This window comes from Abramis brama, assembly GCF_963993115.1.
Source record: "Abramis brama genome assembly, chromosome: 3".
NCBI lineage: Eukaryota > Metazoa > Chordata > Actinopteri > Cypriniformes > Leuciscidae > Abramis > Abramis brama.
In genome coordinates, this window is record NC_139965.1 from 20,354,582 (window position 1) to 20,377,800 (window position 23,219).

The following is a 23,219-nucleotide window of genomic DNA, read 5'->3' on the forward strand; positions in this document are numbered from 1 at the left end:
ATAAAGTTTTGTTTTCCTTCCCTTTGCTCCACACTACAGCCCAGTTGGTGGCGTTAATACACTTTGATGATTCCTGTGTGGGATTAGGTTAGTTGTCATGCGAGCGAGAAAGGTTGACGTGGAGCATGGAAATCAAGAAATCTCGAACCTTCGATGAATCACAGCTGGTCAAATGGGAACGCCATACCATAGCCTACTGTTCGTAATAAAACCAGAATCAACATTGGCTTGGCTTTTCGAAGATGGCAGGAACTGAGATTTGAATTTAAATGCGACGCGGAGATGGCGTTTTTTGTTAGGCTACTCAACAGGTGAGTCGGTATTTTATTAAACAGATAAACTGCCATTTAGCTCTCTAAGAGAGTTCCTTAAGGAATTAAGTAAATTATGAATTAATTAATGAATCATGGTCTGTTGTGAATGGTCATTGTTGTGGAGCTGAGCTGGAATTTATTTTCAAGGAAGTTAGCCTACATCATCCTGTCTATTAATGGATATACAGTAACTTCAGATAGTCATCTTAAGATCATATCAATCTAAACCGGTTATAGCCTATCTCTTTATTTAAGCCTAGTAGTGTTTTATGAGCTGTATAATCTCGCTTGCTGAATCCGAAATCGCCCCATATACCCTCAAATAGTGCGCTAGGGGACAGCCATTTGTAGTGGTGTCCGAGTCTACAATAGTGGATGTTATTGAGTGCAAGTGCACTCATTCAATCCCACATTGCACTGCAATAACGAGTGTAGGCTACAACCGATGCACGCTCAACGGCTGTCCGAATTCACTAACTAGTTTTCATTCACTCATTCAAGTGAACAGTATTAGTGGACAAACTTAGGGAATGGTGAATAAGGGGTTTAGGGGGCGATTTCGGATTTTCTTTTTTTGTTGTTATGAGAGAGAACCATATTCATCCACAGTCACGCGGAGCCGAAGCACAACCAAAACAATGTTCTTCCGCAAAATGTAGTTTTGTTTTTAAAGGTTACATAGATATTGTACCTTTTAATTTACAATAAGTATTTAATCAGCATATGAAAATATTTCGCCCAACGTGGGGCTCGAACCCACGACCCTGAGATTAAGAGTCTCATGCTCTACCGACTGAGCTAGCCGGGCTGGTAAAACATTGGGCGAGCAGAGCTATTTTCACTATTACAAAAAATAGATCCAGTGCGTAGTCTCGTATGGCGTATGTGAGATATAGCATCGCTTCACTTCACTGAGAGAGACATTCACATTTGTAAATCACAAGACGTCTGCTTCTCGGCAAAGCATCATAATCTGGATTCGTCTAATTACTTGTCATCTTTGAATCACGAGTTGTTTGTTGCTGCAGTTCATGTACGAGGCAGCCGAATTTCCACAGCTAACACAGGTAACTTTTATTAAAGTTGACAGCAAAGCATTTACGCATTTTCTTTGTAGTCATGTTAGATTACACTGTTCAGTATGTAAATTTGCGTCTCAATTGTGAAATTTTTTTTTGTCAGAATTGTGAGATATCAAGTCCCGTTCTTAGAAAAAACGACTAACTTTTTCCTCTCAGAATTGCGAGTTTATATCTCATAATTCGGAGGAGAAAGGGTCAGAATTGCGAGATAAAAAGTCGCAATTACCTTTTTTATTTTTTATTCAGTGTTTGAGGCAAGCTTCTAGTTCAGTACTACGGCTCTGAGTACTACTATATGGCTGAAGAAGTAGCCATGGATCAATGGAATGAAAAACTAACAGGTTAGTTTTTCATAGGGGTCCAGCTTGTATATTGATGACTAGATTTTTTAAATGACCAAACCAGGACACATGGGAGTTACAGGGTTGAATTATCCGTAGGGGTTTTTGACCCACCCACACTTCTCAGAAATAATGAAATATGAGCAGTTTCAAAAAGTTAGAACAATGGTTCTCAACCAAGGGGCCTTAACAAACTTCCAAGGGGTCATCAAGATGACTTAAATTATTTAAAATAAGTCAAAACAAGCATTAAAATAAACAACTAAAAATCAAGATATTTCTTTAGTTTTTTATAACAAATATACAGATCCATCTAGTTATGCCAAGCTCTAAAATATTTTATGGGGAGAAACTGTCCACAACAAATATTGCCTTGAAGTCAAAAAGTGTGAGATCCAAAATTAGAAGAAAATTTGAATTGGAAGCAACAAATGTTTTGAAGTGTGTGTGTGTGTGTGTGTGTGTTTTTTTTTCTTTTTAAGTATTTTAACTGGATTCCGGTGGTTTGTGTCGTTGGGTTTTAAATCAAATACACATAAATTACAACAAATGTCTTGTTGTGCATATACTAATAAAACAAACATACTAATTATAATATAATCAGACACAGAATATAATAATAAAAACAGACGTTGCAGGTGTTGGATGCTGAAAGTGGAAGATAATTTTTTTTATTTTTGTTTGTTTTCAGAAAATGTCCCAATCAAAGTCACACATGGCAATGAGTGTCCAAACTGCAATGGTTTGCATCCACAGAGAATTGACCTTCGGATGCTGGCAACGCGCCTGTTCCCCGTCGGAAGAAATGGTATGACCTCTTTCAGGAGGTATGTGTAGCAGCTGTCAGGTGTCCAATCCTGCTCCTGGAGGGCCACTGTCCTATAGATTTCAGCTCCAACCCCAATGAAACACACCTGAACCAGCTAATCAAGGTCTTACTAAGCATACTAAACTTATAGGCAGGTGTGTTGAGGCAATTTGGAGCTAAACTCTGCAGGACAGTATCCCTTCAGGCCTGAGTTTGGACACCACTGAAGTAAGCAGATCCCGTTGTGAACAACTTGCTAGCTTAATCCAAACTAGGAACTTGCCTATTATTTGTTCCATTGTCTATGTATTAGTCTGCACTGCCATCTAGTGGTCATTATACAAAGCCATCATAAATGGTAGAACATGCTACATAAATTTAAGACAAATTTAATGTAGCAGTTTCTTAATAAAAATTATAATAGTATAATAGGGCTACGGTCACATCTGTCGTAATAACACTTTCTATTGTTGATTGTTTCTCATGCTTACACATATACATGAACTGCTTTGGTTTTGAGAGCTGTGACATCTTTGTCTCTGTGGCGCAATCGGTTAGCGCGTTCGGCTGTTAACCGAAAGGTTGGTGGTTCGAGCCCACCCAGGGACGAAAGCATCTTTTGAGTCAGAATGACTGCTGCAAATTGAATAGCATAACCTAACCCAAGTATAGTTGTAATTAAACATGCCACCTTTTCTTTCTTTGAGACAACAGTTTTGACCCTTAGCTCAGTCAGTTTATACTCACGACATATATCTTTCTGTAAAGGGAAAGTTACCTTATCAAGCCTATCCAAATGTACGTAGTACGTTTCTGTTTTCTCATTAAAATGGACTTCCGTTAACTTGACAGATATGGATTAGAGCTTTAATAAACATGATATTTAATATTTTAGTATCTATGTAGCAAGCTTATGAGACTTCTCTTGTTTTTACAGTTCTAGTCCTTACAACACATTTGTCAGAGTGGCCATGTTTCAATGAGGATTTCATGAATTAAATGGATGTGTTCTGAGTACAATAATGGCAGTAAATGCAATTTTATATTAAGTTCAGTTAATTTGTAATCCTCTTTTGTAAGTTGCTTTGGATAAAAGCACCTTCTAAATGAATAAATGTAAATGAGCTCTTAGCGGAATGGGCTTATTAGGAACAAAAAGGTCAATGGAGCCGTGCCTAATTAAGCCCATTTCACAAAAAAGTTCAGGATAAGGATTACAAAGCATAAAATATATATTGGCTCAAGAAGATTCTTTAATATTTCCATTTAATGTGGTTATTTTTTGTTGTTATTCTGCTGTATCAGGCAGTGTTTGCTAGTTGCAGATACTCATCTAATCCAAATACAAACCACTGCTTCAAACAACAAGTAAAATAAATCACGTTATGTTATTTATTAATCTTATAATTTCAAAATACTTAAAAATCCCAGTAAAATTAAAATAATAAAGTTACTGATATGTAAGTTCGCTGTAAAACAAATAATTTCTTTAGTACTTATTAATTTTTATATTTACCTTTTTATTTTTATATTTTAAATATAAATATAAAAATAAAGTAAGTGCGTTTATGATATTTATGTTTAATAGGGTCAAAGCAAAATGGTACGGTCAAAGATGAAGCCAGAGAATGCCATTCGCTCAGCAAAGATTGAGTAGCTCATCCTGATTGGATGTCGTTACACAGCCACGCGTATGGTAGTTTTGTGCAACACCACCAGATGGCAGCAACACCACCAGATGGCAGTGCTATAAAGCTCCTGATTCAAAAGATGCTTTCGTCCCTGGGTGGGCTCGAACCACCAACCTTTCGGTTAACAGCCGAACGCGCTAACCGATTGCGCCACAGAGACAGATGCCCCTGGTTATTATGAAGATGGTAGTAGTAGGGCTTTACGAAAAAGTAGTTCCTATAATAAAATTATAGTAGACAAGTTTTTTTTAACGTTTTTAATGTTATTCCCATAATTATAATACAAAGATCATAGTTAAGATATTGTTACTGCAATAAAACAATGGTAATGTTCTACATTGTAGGCAATTGATTATGGCACATAGAAGGCCTTGGGACTGAGAAAACATACTGGGGGGTACAGAAAAGGACCCACAGATAGACACATTTTTCAACACCACAAAGCAATAAACTACTAAAAACAGAACAGACAGAAGCAACGCGCACGAAGCAGAAAGGGCTTGTCTTGAATGCAGCACTTTTGTCTGTCTAGGTAAAAAATATTATAGATATAGCTACGAAAGATCATTACCATAAACAACCCTGAGTGCTTGTGGTGTGAACCGCTCCGTTGTTTTGACGTGCTGCTCACTTTAATTGTAGAAACGGTAAAAAATGGTGCAATTATGTCCCTCGGTCAGGATGGAACCAAGACGTGGTCCGCCATTTGAATAATATTGAGATGTTGTTTTGACGCGCTGCTTATTTTAATCTGTAGAAACTGTATACTGAGATTTAGGGTTAAAACCACTGATCTATATGACATTCATAATGAACAAAAGTTTTTCAAAAGACAAAAAGTTTTTTAGCATGTAGCCCGGCTAGCTCAGTCGGTAGAGCATGAGACTCTTAATCTCAGGGTCGTGGGTTCGAGCCCCACGTTGGGCGAAACATTTTCTTAAGCTGATTAACCCTTTCACGCATAGTGGTCACTACAGTGGACAGCTATTAAAAAAGCATTTTCTTGAATTTGCACGGGTTTTTATGGCAAAGTTGCACATCAATCTCTTCATTGGACCCTGGTGCATCATCCTATAAATTGCAACCAAGTGGCAAGCCTTTGTGTTTCGATTCCCCCCCCCTCCAAACCAAGATGGCCAAGGGTCAGTCAGACATGCCAAGTTGCTCTAGAATATCCACCTATTCCTTCTATCCTAGGAGACTCTTGTAGGTAAAAAAAATATTGCAGCATAAAGCAATATCTAATGAGTCATATCACAGTAAAATTTTCCAAGTTTTGATTTTAGATTGAGAGAAAACTCTGATTAATCACATGTCCACTGTAGTGGACGTCATGCATGCAATGGCTATATTTCAGCTACAATTCATAATTATAATGTGAATATTGTTTTTGAAATTTAAAACTTAAAAACTTAATATGCATTGACTTTTTCTACTGTAAATAAATGTATTTGTATTATTAGAATGTAATTTTCATTGACATCGAAAAAAGTCATTTGATTACATAATGTATGACACTTGTAATGCATTACTTTACTTGTTAGATCAAAAAGTAATCTGATTTTATAATGCATGTTATTGTAATGCGTTTTTTTACTAATAACATCAAAAAGTAATCTGATTAGGTAATGCACATTACTTGTAGTTAATTACTTGTTAGATCAAAAAGTAATCTGATTAGGTAATGCATGTTACTTGTAACACATTACTTTACTTGTAACATCAAAAAAGTAATCTGAATGGGTTATGCATGCTACTTGTAATGCGTTACCCCCAACACTGATCATTTCAGATGAGATTGAAAAAACGTATCGCTAGGTTTTGTCAGAGGAGGGCTATGCTAGAAATGTGCATGTCCATCTTGAACATAATCAGAATTATCAGCTAATAAGGGTAAATCTCCATACTCTGGTGCACTGGAGGGAGCATCTGAGTGGTTTCCACAGTTGTACCCTGACAGACTGTAGAAAATTCTGATGGAATCACGTCCTCATGTTCTGATATCATATACGCGAAGTGCAACTTTTATGAAGTTGTATGAAGCCATTGCAATATTTTGCAATTATATTTTTTGTATATATTTTATAGTTTTCACATTATTTGATATAATTGCATTGATTAGTTTGTTAAATTCACATACTTTATCTGTTTGATTATTGTCTTATATTTAATACAGTATATCTTCAGTTTAAACCAACCGCATGCTGTCCACTCAAGTAGACATCTGAAGATCTCTTTGAAAAATTTGTAAAAAAATAAAATAAAAATCAATTCTTGTTTTTCATGCCCTAAGAGCAATAAAAACACATAGGAAAAAAATCCTGACTGAGGTTATCATAATTCATGCATGAAAGGGTTAAATTAAAAGGTACAATATCTATGTAACCTTTAAAAACAAAACTACATTTTGCGGAAGAACATTGTTTTGGTTCTGCTTCGGCTCCGCGTGACTGTGGATGAATATGGTTATCTCCATAGACTGGTTATCTCTCGTAACAACAAAAAAAGAGCGGCTGAAATCCGAAATCGCCCCCTAAACCACTTATTCACCATTCCCTAAGTTTGTCCACTAATACTGTTCACTTGAATGAGTGAATGAAAACTAGTAAGCGATATATTTTGCACTACGATCCTTAAAGGGATAGTTCACCCAACAATGAATGTCATTTACTTACTTCTAAGTTGTTCTAAACCTGTATGAATTCATTTCTTCTAATGAACGCAAAATATGATATTTTGAAGAATATGGGTAACCAAATAGTTAATAGGCCCTAGAGCCTGTCAACTGTTTGGTTACCGACATTCTTCAAAATACTTTTTTTTTGTGTTCCACAAAAGATAGAAATTCATACAGGTTTGGAACCACTTAATTCAATTTTGGTCACTATCGCTTAACAGCCTCTGGCAGAACATTTTGTTTGAAACCAGGAATAAGTTGTGGTGTTAAATAAAAGCATGGTTTTTAGATTCATGTTTTAAGAGCCTTACAAAATCATGTATTTTAATTAAAATATTACAATTTACAGTATACGTTGCTTGTGGAATTTATTCAATTAATTCTTCATGTATCAGAGATGCCAATGCTAGAATTTCAGCATTGTAAAACAGCATTGTACAAAAGCTAGGGCAGAAATGTGACTGTGGAAAAGTAGAGAAAAGAAAGAGGGAGAAAATGAAATGGGAAGAATAAGTTCTTTAAGCTATAGACCTTATTCACAGCAGTGCCATCTTTGATTTTTAACAGGAATGAAAGCGAAGCTGTGGGGGATAAACATACATTTCTTGAGTACAGGTTGTACTGTTATTTTATGTGTTTTTGAACTGTTCTGCTGACAAAACACTGCAAAAAAAGTGATCCAGGAACTTTATACAGCTTTTTTACAGTGGATGCCATTGAAAACACGGTAAGTCTGTCCCTCACAGCCTCACTTTCACACCAGTCATGGCGCTGCTCTGAATAAGTCTATTTGTGTTTATAGATTTATTATGTCGCTGCAGAGGGTGTGTCTAAATAGAATAAACATGATGATGAAGAAACAAATCAAAAAAGGAGAGCAATTTAGTATGCATACCCACAGTATTTGTGATCCTGATGTTATGCTAATGATATTGTAAAAATGTAGTTGTGGTAATGTTATGGTAATTTTGTAATCTCGTCAATGTCCAGTTTCCCTCCTTTCAGTCTTACGCATGCAAACTTGATAGTTTTCAGCTCGTAACCATAAAGACGTGTCATTGTATCCTTGCTGACTGAGTGGAGGCTGCTGCCAACTCCTAACTGACAAACATTGTAAAGTAGCTTTTATTTGAAAAGAGGCTCTAGAAGGACTTTAGGGGAAATGGACATGAGCCTTGGACCTTGAGCAATACACATGACATTTAAAACTGCTGTTTGGTGACTTGCTGTACTATGTGTGTCTGATATCAAATGACAAGATAATATTCACAAGTCAGGCGCTTGTTCATACATCTTTTGTTTTTCTTTGGTTTGGTATATTCGATTGGACTTTCATGCAATCAGCTTTATCTTTATTGCTTGATGTGAATAAAAACTATGATAGTATCTCAATGACACTATAACCCTGGTTCAGTTGGCTTACTTTTGGTTCTTAAAATACAGTCAGTCATTGTAAGTTGTGAATATAAAAGTGGTGAAACTTCACATTTGAAATAAGTTTTTTTTTTTTGTATTCTCTTGTATTCTTGTATATGGTTAAAATGGCAAAATTGTTTTCTAAAGCTTTTGTTGCCTAAACTGATTTCACTTCTGACAAAACATTTTAACAAAAGGTGTCCCTTATATAAAAAATGTGAGTTCTTTGGTCTTTTATTCTTAAACTTTTCTCAAAGGTTTAAAACTGTAGACGTCTAATAAAGTCACCGTTTACTCATGACTTGGAATTATGTGTTCTTTCTCTCACTTCCTGTCATTTCCACAATTGTGCAATATGTTGGCCTAATTACTACACATATCACATTTCCTGCCTTGCCATGTTTTTGTTCCTTGAAAGGTTTAAAGCACAATGACACATGGTGACCTGTTTGTCTGGTGGAAAAGATGCAAGAGACCTGGGGCCTCGTTTATAACCGTTGCGTACGCACAAAACAGGCCCTGAAAGAGGTGTGCTCCACTTCCAAACGCATAAGTTGTGATTTATAAAAACAAACTTGACGGGAAAATTTGCTCACCTGCACGCAAACTCTGACCCATGCGTACAAACATTTTGAAGACGGAGCAGTTTGGCGACACCGATGGTGAGCTGAGGGACTGACGGCAGATGAAGGAAACCCACTTTAAAGGTGGGGTATGTAATTCTCTTTTTTGGCCATTTTTTCAAAATCACTTGAAATCCTATTCCTAACCCCCTTACAGCCACTGAGTTAGAAGCACTGAAATGAAAATTAAGCAATTTAATCATCTGTGGAACGGGCAGGACTCGAAAAACTCCAGCCAATCATTTCCAAGACCACCTAGAATCATTGGACAGTAAGTGCGTCAATCAAACGGTTGTACCATACCCCCCTCCCCCCCACCCCCCTCATGTTCTTTGAATGGGTGGAGTCAAAGGAAAGAAGGTAGGACCATTTGAGTTGTGTATTTTCAAAATCTGCTGGCCGTTTTGCAAATCACATACCCCACCTTTAAGGGCCCTAGCATACACTCTGCGCGATGCAAGTGTTTTTTGCTAGTTTCAGCCCGACGCAGTTATCATTTTCACGTCCTGCGCCACCTTGTTTAAATAGCATATGCATTTTCGCCCATTGGCGTGCTGGTCTGAAAACGAGGTGTGTTCAGGTACATTGTTGGTGCGTTGCTATTTTGAGGCAACTGAAATAGACTGCGCTATTGACCAACTGAAACCTGGTCTAAAATCAATGTTGCAATATTTTTTTTGTTATTTAAAGAGCTGTTAGTAATGTGCACTGCGCGTTGCAGGCGGTTGCACAACGTGTGTACACTCTGCTTATTACACGCACAGGAATGTGCAGCAGTACACAAACTAGCTAAATATTAAAAATAAAAGTACACTGTAAAAGATTAATATTGTGTACATAAAGATATGGTGGAATCTGGCTTGTCCCGTAGATGGTCTGCTTGCGCGCTTTAACCTCGCGCTTGAGCAGATCCGTTTCCAATCTGGAGACCCGTTCAGTTTTTCCGCTTGCAAATTCCGCCATGTAAATAGCAATCCGCCATGGCGCGAGCGCAACTGGCTTTTAAAGGGAATGGAAAATAACACTCTGATTGTTTTTTTGCACATTACGCACAAAACACACCCATTACTCATTAAGAAAATAGGGAAAACCCTTTTAGACCATGCCGACCATTTTTCCCATCATTAAACTAGCAAAAGTGGATTCGGAAGCATGTGCTTTAGACCATGTGCTTAGATTGTTAAAATAGGCCCCATAATCTTCATTATGAGGCCTTTATCATAAATACAGTACATGTTCGGGAAGCAGACCATCTACGGGACAAGCCAGATTACACCATATCTTTTATTAACCTCATTAAAAAAATCCTTTCCTTTTCCTTTAAATCCTCGCTTATCGGGCTTATGCTACTCTGAACAATGCCTGAACTTCGTATTTTGAGCACAAAAGCGTCTGCTAAATGACTAAATGTAAATGTTCAAAATAACAGTTTAAATAAATAAAAGAATGACTTAAACTATGTTTTACATCTGATATACACATTTAGATTAAATATGCCATTCACATTAATGGCACCTAAATTACATGAAATCATTACCGATGATTACCGATGAAATAAAAAAATGTATTCTAATAAATAGAAATATTTGTAGTGCGATGCTTTTGAACACTTTTCCTATGGCATGCTGTGTTTTAATATTTTAACTACAGAGAGGATTGCTTAGCGCATGATAATAGCAAAACTCATGGTCTGAGAAAATATTTTCACACAAATAATGTTCAATAATGCACAATAAGGCCTATATGTTTCCATTAAAAATATAAAGCAATTAAAAATACTATTTGGCCAGTGGAAACGATTGAGAAACGCTTTCTCTGAAATGTATTTTATTTATTCAAAAACAAGGCAAGGATAGGCTACTAAATGATTTTTATGTAATGTGACGGCACATCCGTATATCATATTTTCAAAATCTTCCGCTGACTGGGATTTATAAAGGGAATTTTGCACAGGTTCTGGCGTACACACGTTTATTCATATATTTATAAGTCTGAATATTTCTTGCCATATGCCATTTTTGGCTTTCGGGCGCACGTACATTTTTAGTAAGGATCCTACGCACAGTTTTATAAGTGAGACCCCTGAACTCTCCACAAGTGCTCACCAAACCCCATCAACTGCACTGCAACTGCAAGTCAGCAAATAACCAGTCTGTACATGCAACTATGCAAGCAACCGTCTGCACACTGACCAAAGCTTAGAGACCCACATGATAACGGGAGTGTGATGATACTGAGACATGTCAATCAATGCTGTTCTGAGAAATCAGTCAGTCTCTAGTTCAATATTGGATAGAACTAAGTGCTATATATTCCACCTGAATTATAATTACATGTGTACAGTACAAATTCACATACTGAATGATGTTTACTTTGTAATAAAGTCGTAGCTTTGAAGTTAATATTAATAATATAATATAATAATTTTCACATGAAGATATATTGGCTCGTTTTTGCAGACAGGGCTTAGATTAAGCCAGGATTAGGCATTAGTTAAATTAGAACATTTAAGTAGCTTTTATAAATTTGCCATAAAAAAATAAAAAAAAAACATTAATGTTGTGGATCTTGAGATAAAACATTGGCACTGACATATTTTAAGAGATGTCATTGCAAGTTGCTTTCAGTTAAAACAGCTCAAACATGCATTTTAGTCTGGGGCAGTTTAAGCCTTGTCTGTGAAACCGGGGATACTGCTATTATATGTATATTTCACAAAGATCAGTACCGCCACCAGACAGTTGAGAGTTTCGATCTTGTCTGTTCACCACTGACATGGTTTACTGTAAATCATCTGTTATCTGCTATAGCTGATGCTTATCAGTGCCTTGGTTGTTTGTAAGTACAAGGACTGGAGGTGTGTTTATAGTTTTAGTGCAAACGAGTTATGGAACAAGATGGTGATCTCAGGTGAGTTTCAGTTCCTGGATCACCTGAGATTAACCTTTCTAAGATCCATAACCCTTACCAAAGAAATAAAAATAAATCAATGGTTTTGACAGTCCTGCTTTGGATAATTCTCTGCCAAATGAAACATTTACAACTGCTATCTGAGATCAGTAACTAACCATGTTTTCCAGCATAATCCAATGTTTGAAACGAGTGAAATTATGAAGGATTCTGCTTTTCAGACCTATACTGTGTTTTTTGAATGACACAAAAGGAATATACAGTAATTCTTGGCTTTAAATAGTTTTGTTTACACACTGTAAAACCCAACAAGTTAACTCAACTCAAACCGATTAAGGAAACTAATTGCGGCAAACCATTTAAGTTTTAAAATAAATACATATGAGTATTGTGAACTTACATATATTGAGTCATATTCACTCATAATTTAGTGTTCGTTTAGTCATTCATTTTGAGTATATGTAACTTGAATATTTTAAGTTCATTCCATTAAACTTTTAAAGTAATTTAAACCATTTAAACTAACTGGTTTGAGTTCATTTAATAAATCTAATCAAGTCATAACAACTATATAGCTACTCAAATGGTTTTAGGAAACCGATTGCGGTAAATGATTTAAGTTGATTAAACTCAAATTAATAAAGTTTTATAAGACAAAGGAAAAACATTGGTATAAAGCAGGGTTCCTCAAACTCGGTCCTCGGTGCACTGTCCTGCACAGTTTAGCTCCAACCCTGATCAAACACACCTAGCTGTGAGTTTCTAGAGATCCTGAAGACATTGATTAGCTTGCTCAGGTGTGTTTGATCAGTGTTGGAGCTAAACTCTGCAGGACAGTGGCCCTCCAGGACCGAGTTTGAGGAACCCTGGTATAAAGAAATGGTCAAAGAAAAGGATGCAGTTATTAATAGTATTTATTGAAAAATAATTTATTTTACAAAAGGTTCTCAGTGATGAATGTTGTGAAAGATGGTCAGTCAGTCTCCTCACTGTCCAAAATACAAAACTGCACATGACTTCTGTCTGGCGAACTGTGAATAAACAAACAAACAAAAAAAACATTAATCTTCCACTGACAAAACTGGTTTACTCACAGCATAAATGCTAGAATAGAGGTTATGCGTGACGTCACCGTCGGCTAAGTGGCAAAAAGACTGAGCGGCAGCATTTGTTTTCACTATAAAAACACACAAACACATCTAAAATGGAAAAGAGCTTTGAGATTGACAGTACAACTAGATTTGACAAGATCCAAAATGACTTACATTGCATTTCAAGGTGCACATTTTACATTCTTATCAGTTCTCAGTTCTTGCTTTCCCTGGGAAATTACCTTTTTCTTTAGTTTTTGCCATGTGAATGACAGTCACTGGAGGATAGTCAGTCAGTCTTCTTACTGAAATAGATCCAAAAATGCGCAGGACACGTTTGTCTATTTTGAACTGTGAAAAAAATAAAAAAAAATAAAAATTAATACATTTTCCACTGACAAAAATGTAATTTACTCACAGCATAATAAATAGAATAGGTCAGTTTGTAGTACCTTTTTCTTTCATTTTTGCCACGTGAATGACAGTCGATGTGGAGGATAGTCAGTCAGTCTCCTCACTAGACCCTAAATTGCACGGAACACGTTTGTCTATGCAAATACGTGAGAAAACACAAAAATATGAATTACTCCTACACTGACAAAACTGTAGTTTACTCATCATTATAAATGAGGAAATATGTCAGCTTGTATTACCTTTTTTTTTTTTCGTATGAATGACGGTCGGTGGTTGATAGTCTCCTCACCAATATCCAAAATTGCCCAAGGGACACATTTGTCTATGACAAAATGTGAGAAAAAACACAAAATATTAATTAGTTTTCCACTGTCAAAAAATTGGTTTACGTTACTCACAGCATAATAAATAAAGGAATAAGTCAGCTTGTATTACCTATTTCTGCAGTTGTTGCCATGTGAATGACGGGCGGTGGATGGTAGTCTCAATCACTGATAATGATCCAAAATGGCTCGGGACACTTTTGTCTAAGCAAAAATGTGAGAAAACACACAGAAATTCATTAATCTTCCACTGAAAAAACTTAAGTTTACTCACAGCATTATAAATGAAGAAATAGGTCAGCTTGTATTACCTTTTTTATTTAGTTTTTGCCGGGTAAATGTCGGTCGGTGGACGATAACGTTATAGCTGCTAGTCTCCTCACAAATCCAAAATTGCGCGGGACACGTTTGTTTACGCTAAAATGAGAAAACACAAAAAATATTCATTTTCCACTTCTGTGGTTTACTCACGACATAATAAATAAAAGAGTATGTCAGCTTGTATTAACGTTACCTATTTCTTTAGTTTTTGCCGTGTGAATGACGGTTAGCACTAGTGGAGTCAGTCAGTTTCGCCCTCACTGATAAATATCCAAATTTGCGCGGGACACGCTCTGTAAAAATGTGACAAAACGCACACACATATAAATTACTGTTCCAGTGACAAAACTGTCGTGTACTCACAGTACAACTAACTTACTGCCGCTGATTAAAAAAAATCTCTAAGTTAGTGCTAAATGCAATGTCGCGTTGGCTTGGCGTTTCTGTGACGTGACACAAATGGCATAACTTAGTCTTATTACAGTAGTTAGTAGCCTACGTTACTTTAGCTAGTCGGTCTTCTTAAGATGAAGAGTAACGACAATACAACGTTAAACGTACAAGTGCTCTAAAGAGGACGAAGCATTTTGCCGTGCTTACCTGTTAAATCTCTCCATGGCCGCCATTCTGTTCCGACTCCGAGTTACTTCGTGTGTGAGCTGAGCTGTGGGGGATGGGCAGATTGAAATAAATACGCGGGGTTTTCCGGTGCGTGAGGGAGAACGCCGTAGAGCAGGGATAGGCAACTCCGGTCCTGGAGGGCCACTGTCCTGCAGAGTTTAGCTTCAGCCCTGATAAAAACTCACCTGCCTGTATCTATCTAGTAATCCTGAACACATTGATTGCCTTGTTCAGGTGTGTTTAATTAGGGTTGGAGCTAAACTCTGCAGGACAGTGGCCCTCCAGGACCGGAGTTGCCTATCCCTGCCGTAGAGAGACCTAAATGTAGGCTTCAAATGAAGCAGAAAATGTTAAATGTATTTATTTAAGTGTTTATTTCATCTCCTTATACAAAAGTAATTTCTTGAAAAATAAAATTTAAAAGCTGAAATAACAAATAGGTTATTCATAACTTATTCGGTTTAAGTTCTGCTTAATACATTGCAGTTTTTGAGTTAATATCACATATTTTATTAAGTTAAACTAACTTTTTTTTAAAAATAAGTTAAATGTACTCATTTAGTTTAGTAACTTTCAGTCTTAGGTTTTACAGTGCAGTAAAAGCAACTCTCTGTTATTTCTCGAACGTAAAAGGTTAAAAGAGAGATTTTCTGACTTTTGATGCCAAGAACCCTCAAGTTTGTAGCAGCTATATATTTTCATAGATAAAATCTTAATTTACCATGAGAGAAAAATATTAAGTGTGATATTATAAAGATGACGCATCCATCCAGCCAAATCCATCACCTCAGAAGACAGACGGGGGAAACACCCTGGACAGATGCCAGTCCATCACAGAAAGACAACGTCATGTTTCTTAAATTAATTAAGAATAGCTTATTATAAAATAAGCTTTTTTATAGTCATTATACTGAAGCAACTGATTAAAATATCTGGAAAATATTTACTTTACATTAAGTTGACCTTGTATCTTGTTTTTTAGTATAATGCTAGATGTACAATATGAACCTGAAAACAAACATTTTCAATTAAATAGCTATTTAAAAAGGCAATCTGAACAAAAGCAATGTTAAAGAAGTTTATTACTTTATATAATAAATGTTGTAAGTAGTTTATGAATAACTCTTCAATCATTATAATTTCACATTTTTTTAAAGTTTGTGATTCACATTTGATCAAGTAACAGTCAATACAAAAAAATAAATATTATGTAATATAAAAATGCTAGCTAAACACACTGATGCAATGAACACCACAATAATGGAGAGAAAACACAAAGTGCCTTATGAGCAAACATGTAAGTGACAAATATTCCAAAACAATTCAGTACAAAATATATATGTACAGAGGCAAGTAATCAGGCAACAAAACTGGTTCAGTGGCATTCCAGAAGAAATAACAACAATGTTTGTAATATGTCACGTCGTAAGTCTACAGTTGCAGATCTGTTTGTAACATTTGAGATGCATTTTAATAACACAGTATATCAATGATGATAAAAATAATAATATGCAGAGCAAGGTCTGGAAAATATCTATACTAAAATAACTGTCTCATCTGACTCCAGTGGCTCTTGGCTTGCAGGTCCTCCATTCTCAAAGCTTCTCAATGGCAAACCAGTATCCGTAACAGGATGGTTGCATGGCACATCTATGCCCAATTCCTGTGAAGGGGGTGTATTGCATGTTTCAAACAGGACTTCATATTTATGCTCTGAATCTCCTTGCTCTTGCCAAATCAGCAGTTCATATCTTCCGAAGCGGAGGAGCACCTTGTCATCAAGCTCAGCTCTTTCGAGGTATCTCAGTTCGGACCCACCAACCACGAGTTTGACCTTCTGGCTCATGTTCTGGATCATGAAGCTCAATAAATGGCTGCCGGGTTTCCTGTACGCCTGTATGGAGAGCTGTTTTCTGGAGACAGAGGTGTCGTTTAGAACAAAGATGCAGGTTTGTCCATCACGGCCAAGCCGAAATGGATCTTCAGCGTCCATATGGTATGGTTGATTTAGGGGCAGGTTTTGGAAGAGCGGGCGACTGACTTGATTAGGATGGTAGATATGTATATGAAGACAAGTGAGCAGTTCTTCAGTTTCGAGTTTGCTATTGACATTCATTGTGGGTGACAAATGGAGACAAAGAGGTTAAATTCCCCTGCTGATAGTTAACGTTAGACCGTCACCTAAGAAAAAACAACAACAACTCATGGGTTAGTTCACTGAACAGTTATATTTTTTCCAACACAGCGGAATATTCTCAACTGAAGTGAGAATAAAACTGATTCATAGCACAGAACTAGCGTAACACTATACTCTAAAAGTATATTGTGAATTTGTGTTTTAAATAATGAAGTTTTAGAGCTCACCTTCAGAAGCTGATGCAACGATCATCAACTAACGGTCTGTTGTGCTGTTCTGAAGCGGAGATCGCTAGACTGTGAGAGGGTGAGCTCAACAAACAAAGAGAGAATTGCATCAGAAGCACTGAAATCCAACACCCCTTCCAACTTGGCACACGTGACTCTCAAAAACCCCAGAGTTGCCCAACTGATTTATATGCTTTCGCTATCTATTTCTTGCTATAGGCTATTTCAAAAAGAATATTTTCCCAATGATTTCCCCTGGCCAGACATTATTATCGTTTCGATGAAAACTTTTGTGCTTTTTTTAAGCTTAAAGCACTCGCCAGTTTTTGAATTTTGACATGCTTTTAATAACCAGAAAATTCAGCCTAGGTGTTTAAACATTACTAAGAACACGTACGTTTATGATGAAAACTTTCTGACAAATCTGTAAAATCACAGCGAAGGGTAAGCTGATCAGATGAGACATGTTGACCGCGTTTCCAGGAAGAGTGTGTCGCATAGTTTCGTCATCACAACAAAATAAAAACCTTTGTAAGTAATATAACGTTTAGGGGAGCAGCACCAAAGACACACTTTATGAAAACTGCGCGACGTGAGTGCTACATTTCACATAGCCTATACAATATATTTTACGATTCATGTCGTGTGGAACCGCTTGCTTTATCGCTAAGACATTGAAACTATATAATGATACATTCTTATAAGTCAAAGTTTAGGCAAACCGGATAGGTAAACGCCCTCTTTATTTTTGTTGCTAAGGGGCGGATATTCGCGCTTTTCTCACATATTTATTTCTATTAAATTATATTTCATTTAAAACTGTCCGGTGATTTAAATAGGCTACTCTTTAACAGGCATGCAGACATTTAATGTGTTTTTGTGGTAAAGTGCTTAGTTGCGTTGTTTATCAATGTTTACACGTTGTTTCTGTTTTCCACTAAATACCAGTTTTGATTCCCCTCTAGTCCCTGTTTTGCTACGCGGTATTTGAATATCAACTTCATTCCGTGCAGTTTGCTTCATATGTAACTTATATGACTCTATCATTTAATCTTAATTAATTGACCATAGACATAAAAACTGATAAATCTATCTTATATTCTTCACTGATGAGTTCAACAACCCCGCCTCAATTACGACGTGTGTAAATAAATATACACCAAAGCGGAGTAATTTCATCCATTTAGGACAGTTTTTCTTTAAGTTTTCCACAGCTAGAAATTTTAGCTCGTTTCGTTCCGCGTGACCCACGTTCTTATATTTTATTGGTTTATTCCGCAATGTGGGCGGGACTAAGGAAGTATATTTTTGAATGGCCCACCCTATTCCTCATTGTGGTGAGAAACAGGCGGTGAGTATTGTTGCTCGTTATATTTTGACCTTTAAAAGGTCAGTTTTAGATTTTAAGTTCAGCACGCGGTATTAAAGCTCTTTAAATGTAAGCAGCATTTTTATGGTGTGTAGAAACTCTGTTAATTGGTTACATGTAGAAGTCGCATACATCGTACTTATCTCGACGACGCGTAACGACTGCTCGGCTACTAAGCTAAGGTTGTTAGCTTATTCAAACGTAGCAACGGAAATGTGGTTTTCTCTCAGGTCGCCGAGCACTTAAGACGACGATTACTTGCTATATTCATATTCTCATGACGATAAGTGTTCTTACTAACATTATTACCGTTCCACAAAAGAATATGCCGTGAATTAACTAAATGTTTATCGAGGCTCACTAGTCAGCTAGCAGCTAGCATTAAGTTAACGTTACCACACGAGGCCGTGGCCTATATAATGTGAGGAGAATTATTTTCTTGTTACGATTTTTTTTTTTTTTTTTACATTTTACTTTATGTAACATTTTTTTATCATTTATCTATCGGTATTTGCATATATGTAGGGGGAAATGCATTTAAAGTGTTTGCATAAACTGGTTTAACTGGTTGATTGGCTTCTCAGGAAATCCAACAGTTTCGATTTCACTTCAGCTTCAGGCGTGGTTTCGTGTTATCATTCTTATGCGTAATTTTTGTCTTAACAAACCAAAGCCTATTACATAACTATAATAATTTGAAATTTAATTTGCGTTGTTGGTAAGTCATTGCAATGTATCTTGTCACAGTGCGTTTCAGGCTCTGCGTACCACATCAGCTAAGATGGTGAAGATCTTCATCGGAAACCTGCCTCAACAGGCAGAAGCAGAAGAAATTAAAGCTCTGTTCACTCAATATGGAACGGTCACTGAGTGTGCCATTATCAAAAACTTTGCCTTTGTCCATATGGACGATCGCAAAAGTGCAACAAAGGCTATCCGAAACCTTCATTTGTACAAGCTGCATGGAACACCCATCAACGTTGAAGCGAGTCGAGGCAAGAACCAGGGCCCGGTGAAGCTTCACGTTGCCAATGTGGAGAAAGGAACCGATGAAGAGCTCCGTGCGCTGTTCGAAGAGTACGGCTCAGTTTCCGAATGTGCCATCATCAAGAACTTTGCCTTTGTACACATGAGCAACTCTGATGAGGCCATGGATGCAATCAAGGGGTTGGACAACTCTGAATTCCAAGGTATAAAGCCATAGTTTTATCACTTCCTTGTATATCTTTTTGCACATTTATGGCATTGTTTAATTCTAATACATCAAATGTTTTTGCACTTGCAGGAAAACGAATTCATGTGCAGATTTCAAAGAGTCGACCAAGAGGCGAGGAGGAGGAAGGCTATGGCCCCCCAGATGGTGGATATTGGCCACCCCGTTTCCCTGAACGGCACGAGCCCCCTGGTTATCCTAGGGGACGCTTTGGGTACCCCCCTGGACCCCCTCCTCCACCACCCCCTCCCCCCAGACGCCCCCCATATGCAGAGCGTCCAGCACCAGCATACGAGCGCGAACGTGGTGTGGTTGACTATTACGAGAAGTACCGCGCTCGCCCTTACGGCGTCTCCTCGTACGAGGACCGTCGTGCGGGTGCCATCCCCCCTCCCCCTCCGCCCCCCTCATCTGCCATTATGAGAGAGCGACTGGCTGGCAACGGCCTCGACCCCTATGAGCGACGTCCCCTCCCACCCCCGCCATCCTCGTTCTATGCACGAGACCGCAGTCCCATCAGACGTGCTCCTCCTGCCCCACCGGCACCCGCCGGGAATGGTTACTCGTACGAGCGATCTCGTCTGTCCCCTCTCTCCATGTCTCGGACCCCGATGTACAGCATGCCTCGGCCCAGAGACCCCTATGCTGACAGGGCGGCGCCACCTCCACCTCCTGCGCGCTACTCGTATTAAAGTGCACCCTGCGCTTTCGTAACCCAAGGTGAGAATAGGTCCCGCAACCCAAAAATGAGCTCTAAAATGCCCTCTTAATGTAGAACCCAGAATTGACGTACTTGGCCTGTTGTGCGTGTGGTGTAATTGATGCGCAAGTAGCAGTACCGTAAACTTTGTATCAAAGTGCCTGGATCGTAAGTTTTTAATGGCATTACTGTCTTTTTAAAGTACTGCTTGAGCAACACTGAACTTCGTATCGAAGTGTTTAGTTTGACCGTATGCTATATTAAGATCTCACTTCGCATAATTCAAATAGACTGCATAATAAATCTTTTTAGTTTAACTTGGCTTGTCGATTCAGTAATGCCAGATGGCACTACAGCCGTTTGACTCATGTGGTTTGCTTTCTTTCCAGGTGTAAATTATTCAACAAGATCGTCGTCGTCGTTGTCTCCAGGTGCACGTGCCGCGATACGTCTTTGTCTGCCAGAGCGCGTTTCGTTCGCCTGCGCACCATAGTGGAAGAGTTCTGTTGCGGACTGCACATTCTATAAAACAACCGCTTTTACACGCTTAAAATCGTTCTCATGCTAAATTGTCAACTCTGCTTTATTTTTTCCTTGTTTTTATTGTTTAGCATTTGATAGGTGAGTAAAGCACTGAGCCAGATTACATAAATTAGGTTAACTTGGTGGTTTGGTTAAGACTTAAAGGAACGCATATAAAAACTATTTTCAAAGAACTTCAATGTATCACTGTACTTTTTTTATCTTTAAAATTTGGAATGATCTTATCGTTTGTTATTAAACTACTGTAACAAGCGCTATGACAACTTTGATTTAGTACCAAAAATACATTTGTGTAAAGGTTTTTTATTTTATTTTTTCCTCTCTTCTCTAAGCTTTTTGTTTAAAGTGCGGCATGCAAGTAAGAATACAATCTCCGCAGCAATAAAAACCTTTCCGTCTACTGCCTTTATTGAAATTGTTCTGTAGTGTGCATTTTAATTGCAGGGAATCGCAGTTCAAGGACTTTGTATCATTTTCTTTCATAGAAACATTTGAAAGTTTTAATAAAAATACTGGAACCTGGTTCGTCGTTTTGATTTTTCTTGCCAATCTTTTAAACTTAACTTGCCCAAAAGTAACCATGTAGCTTAGAGGTTGACAAATTTCGCATTAATAGCCACACCATCTGGCTCCCTAGTTTAGTATTACGGAGAATGCAGCTGCTGCGGCGAAATGCAAGCGATTGCCATCACTTCGTCTTATTTTGCCTTAAACCATTGCTAGTTTATCCAGATCCTATTTTGGTTCAGTAAGTAGGTAGACTTCCCAATATTTTCCTTAAACAATAAATGGTCCCTTTTTAAGTTTGAAAATGTTTGAGTATACCAGGTAAGTCACTTGATGCATTTAGTTTCTTTACCATGCAGCATGCCTTTATAACTACATGATTTTTAAGGTATACATTTACTACGTAGACTGCAGTGATGGTACAGAGTGCATTTGTATTACAATGACATGCATTTAAATCAATGTTTTGATTACTTATGCAAATATGACATGCTTAAGGATGACCTCATGATTAAGGGTAAGTTTTATATTGGAGGTTAACTCATGCAATTTTCCCTGTCTCGCATATTTGTCTTGTACAAATTTTACAATAAAATCTACTGTATGTGTAATTATGGCTGTCATTCATTTTCATGTGGGTTACACAATGCATGCGCCTCTTCCAGTAATGTTCTCAGCACAAAGCTCTTTTTTTTTTCCACTTTGCAGACACATAATAAAATAAATTGATGCACTTTCAATAAAGCTGCCATTTTCTGCTTAAACTATGTCCTGGTTTTTATTTCAAATTGAGGAATATGGCAGTCGTGTTAGGATGTAATGAGTCTGTATACACATGCGTGCATATGTTGTTATTTGTAGTTTGAGTATTGGAAATGGTGACTACGTTTCATTTAAAGCTACCAGGCTATTTTTCGTAAGTACACGACTGAATCAGTAATTGGTGACCATACATAAAATATCATAATTATATCAATAGTTTAGATAGAAAATATAGATTTTATTTTTAAATGAAAAGCAAAAAGATTACAGGGAACACATTTCGTTATATCCGAGTGGTATGTTTTGAATGTAGTATAGGCCTAGGTTGTGTATATAATTCATTGCTGTATTACTTGGCTTTTATTTGATCATATTTGAAATATCTTGTCTTCACAATCGGTAAAATATATATTCAGACACGAACTGCTCTGAATACGGGGTTGTTGGTTTTTATTGAGCTCGTGGACCGGAAGTGCTGTCAGTGACGGCGGGCGACTCCATTTTAGGCTTCATTCATCTGCAGGCAGTGAGAGTACGTGCTCGCTACGGTAAGGCAATGATATTCCTTCACAATCAACCATATATAAAATGAGTGCTCGTGTTTAGATTTTACATAAAAGTAATACAGTGTGACGGAGTATTATTTATTTTTATAGTACTATATTTCATAATACGGCGACGTCTTCTTGCGGGTAACTTTATGTAAGTTAGTCGTGCTAACTTAGCTTAGTTTTACACAATTGGCCTACAAAAAAAAAAAAACGCTCGTCGGGCTTACGTAATCGTGTATCGGTCGTTAAACTTGCTTTAATGATGAGAACAAAACCTAAGGGGTTTAATTCGTTGGGTGTGATGGTCACGCGGATACGTGGCCTAGCAACGCGAGTTAACGTTAATTCAACTGCGCCATAAAGTCCATCAACTGAACCTGGTCTCCAACTTTATATACATTTATCAGGTCAGTGAGTATCACACACACACAGCATTTTAATGCCGAGTTGTACGTAAATAATTCTGGCATGCAGCCACACAATCGATCTTAAAACTCGGATGGGATTTGGCTGTCTATGGTTTTGTAGGCCAACGCAGCAGTAATGTAGGGAGACATCTGTTGATATAACGTGCATTT

General features: G+C 37.4%; 2 protein-coding genes and 2 long non-coding RNA genes across 7 annotated transcripts; 2 read left to right on the plus strand and 2 right to left on the minus strand.

Moving 5' to 3' along the window:
• The first annotated feature begins 1,189 nt into the window (after nt 1-1,189).
• LOC311079478 lies at nt 1,190-8,630 on the plus strand. Its single transcript, XR_014605412.1, has 3 exons — nt 1,190-1,381; nt 1,643-1,737; nt 2,429-8,630. It is a non-coding gene; the product is annotated as an uncharacterized lncRNA (long non-coding RNA).
• Nucleotides 8,631-12,758: 4,128 nt separating this feature from the next.
• Nucleotides 12,759-14,739, minus strand: LOC311079733. 2 transcript variants are annotated; one of them, XR_014605442.1, is made up of 8 exons: nt 14,612-14,739; nt 14,205-14,304; nt 14,002-14,107; nt 13,803-13,894; nt 13,607-13,689; nt 13,406-13,501; nt 13,196-13,304; nt 12,759-12,893 (listed from the first exon to the last, which is right to left on the minus strand). It is a non-coding gene; the product is annotated as an uncharacterized lncRNA (long non-coding RNA). The 2 variants fall into 2 exon arrangements; XR_014605443.1 differs by lacking the exon at nt 14,205-14,304 and having other exon boundaries at nt 14,612-14,667.
• A 1,291-nt stretch (nt 14,740-16,030) lies between these two features.
• On the minus strand, nt 16,031-17,135 carry tifa (TRAF interacting protein with forkhead associated domain). The gene is made up of 2 exons (XM_084108193.1): nt 16,997-17,135; nt 16,031-16,813 (listed from the first exon to the last, which is right to left on the minus strand). Exon 2 carries the CDS (start codon nt 16,746-16,748, stop codon nt 16,167-16,169), a length of 582 nt encoding a protein of 193 aa, XP_083964319.1. The 5' UTR covers nt 16,749-16,813; nt 16,997-17,135; the 3' UTR covers nt 16,031-16,166.
• Nucleotides 17,136-17,502: 367 nt separating this feature from the next.
• rbm4.3 (RNA binding motif protein 4.3) lies at nt 17,503-21,343 on the plus strand. Of its 3 annotated transcripts, none has more exons than XM_084108191.1 (4): nt 17,504-17,588; nt 19,113-19,555; nt 19,651-20,298; nt 20,668-21,343. In XM_084108191.1, exons 2-3 carry the CDS (start codon nt 19,147-19,149, stop codon nt 20,268-20,270), a joined length of 1,029 nt encoding a protein of 342 aa, XP_083964317.1. In that variant the 5' UTR covers nt 17,504-17,588; nt 19,113-19,146; the 3' UTR covers nt 20,271-20,298; nt 20,668-21,343. The 3 variants fall into 3 exon arrangements, with proteins under 3 accessions (XP_083964318.1, XP_083964317.1, XP_083964316.1); XM_084108190.1 differs by lacking the exon at nt 17,504-17,588 and adding an exon at nt 18,202-18,347; XM_084108192.1 differs by having other exon boundaries at nt 17,503-17,588; nt 19,651-21,343.
• Nucleotides 21,344-23,219: the final 1,876 nt, after the last annotated feature.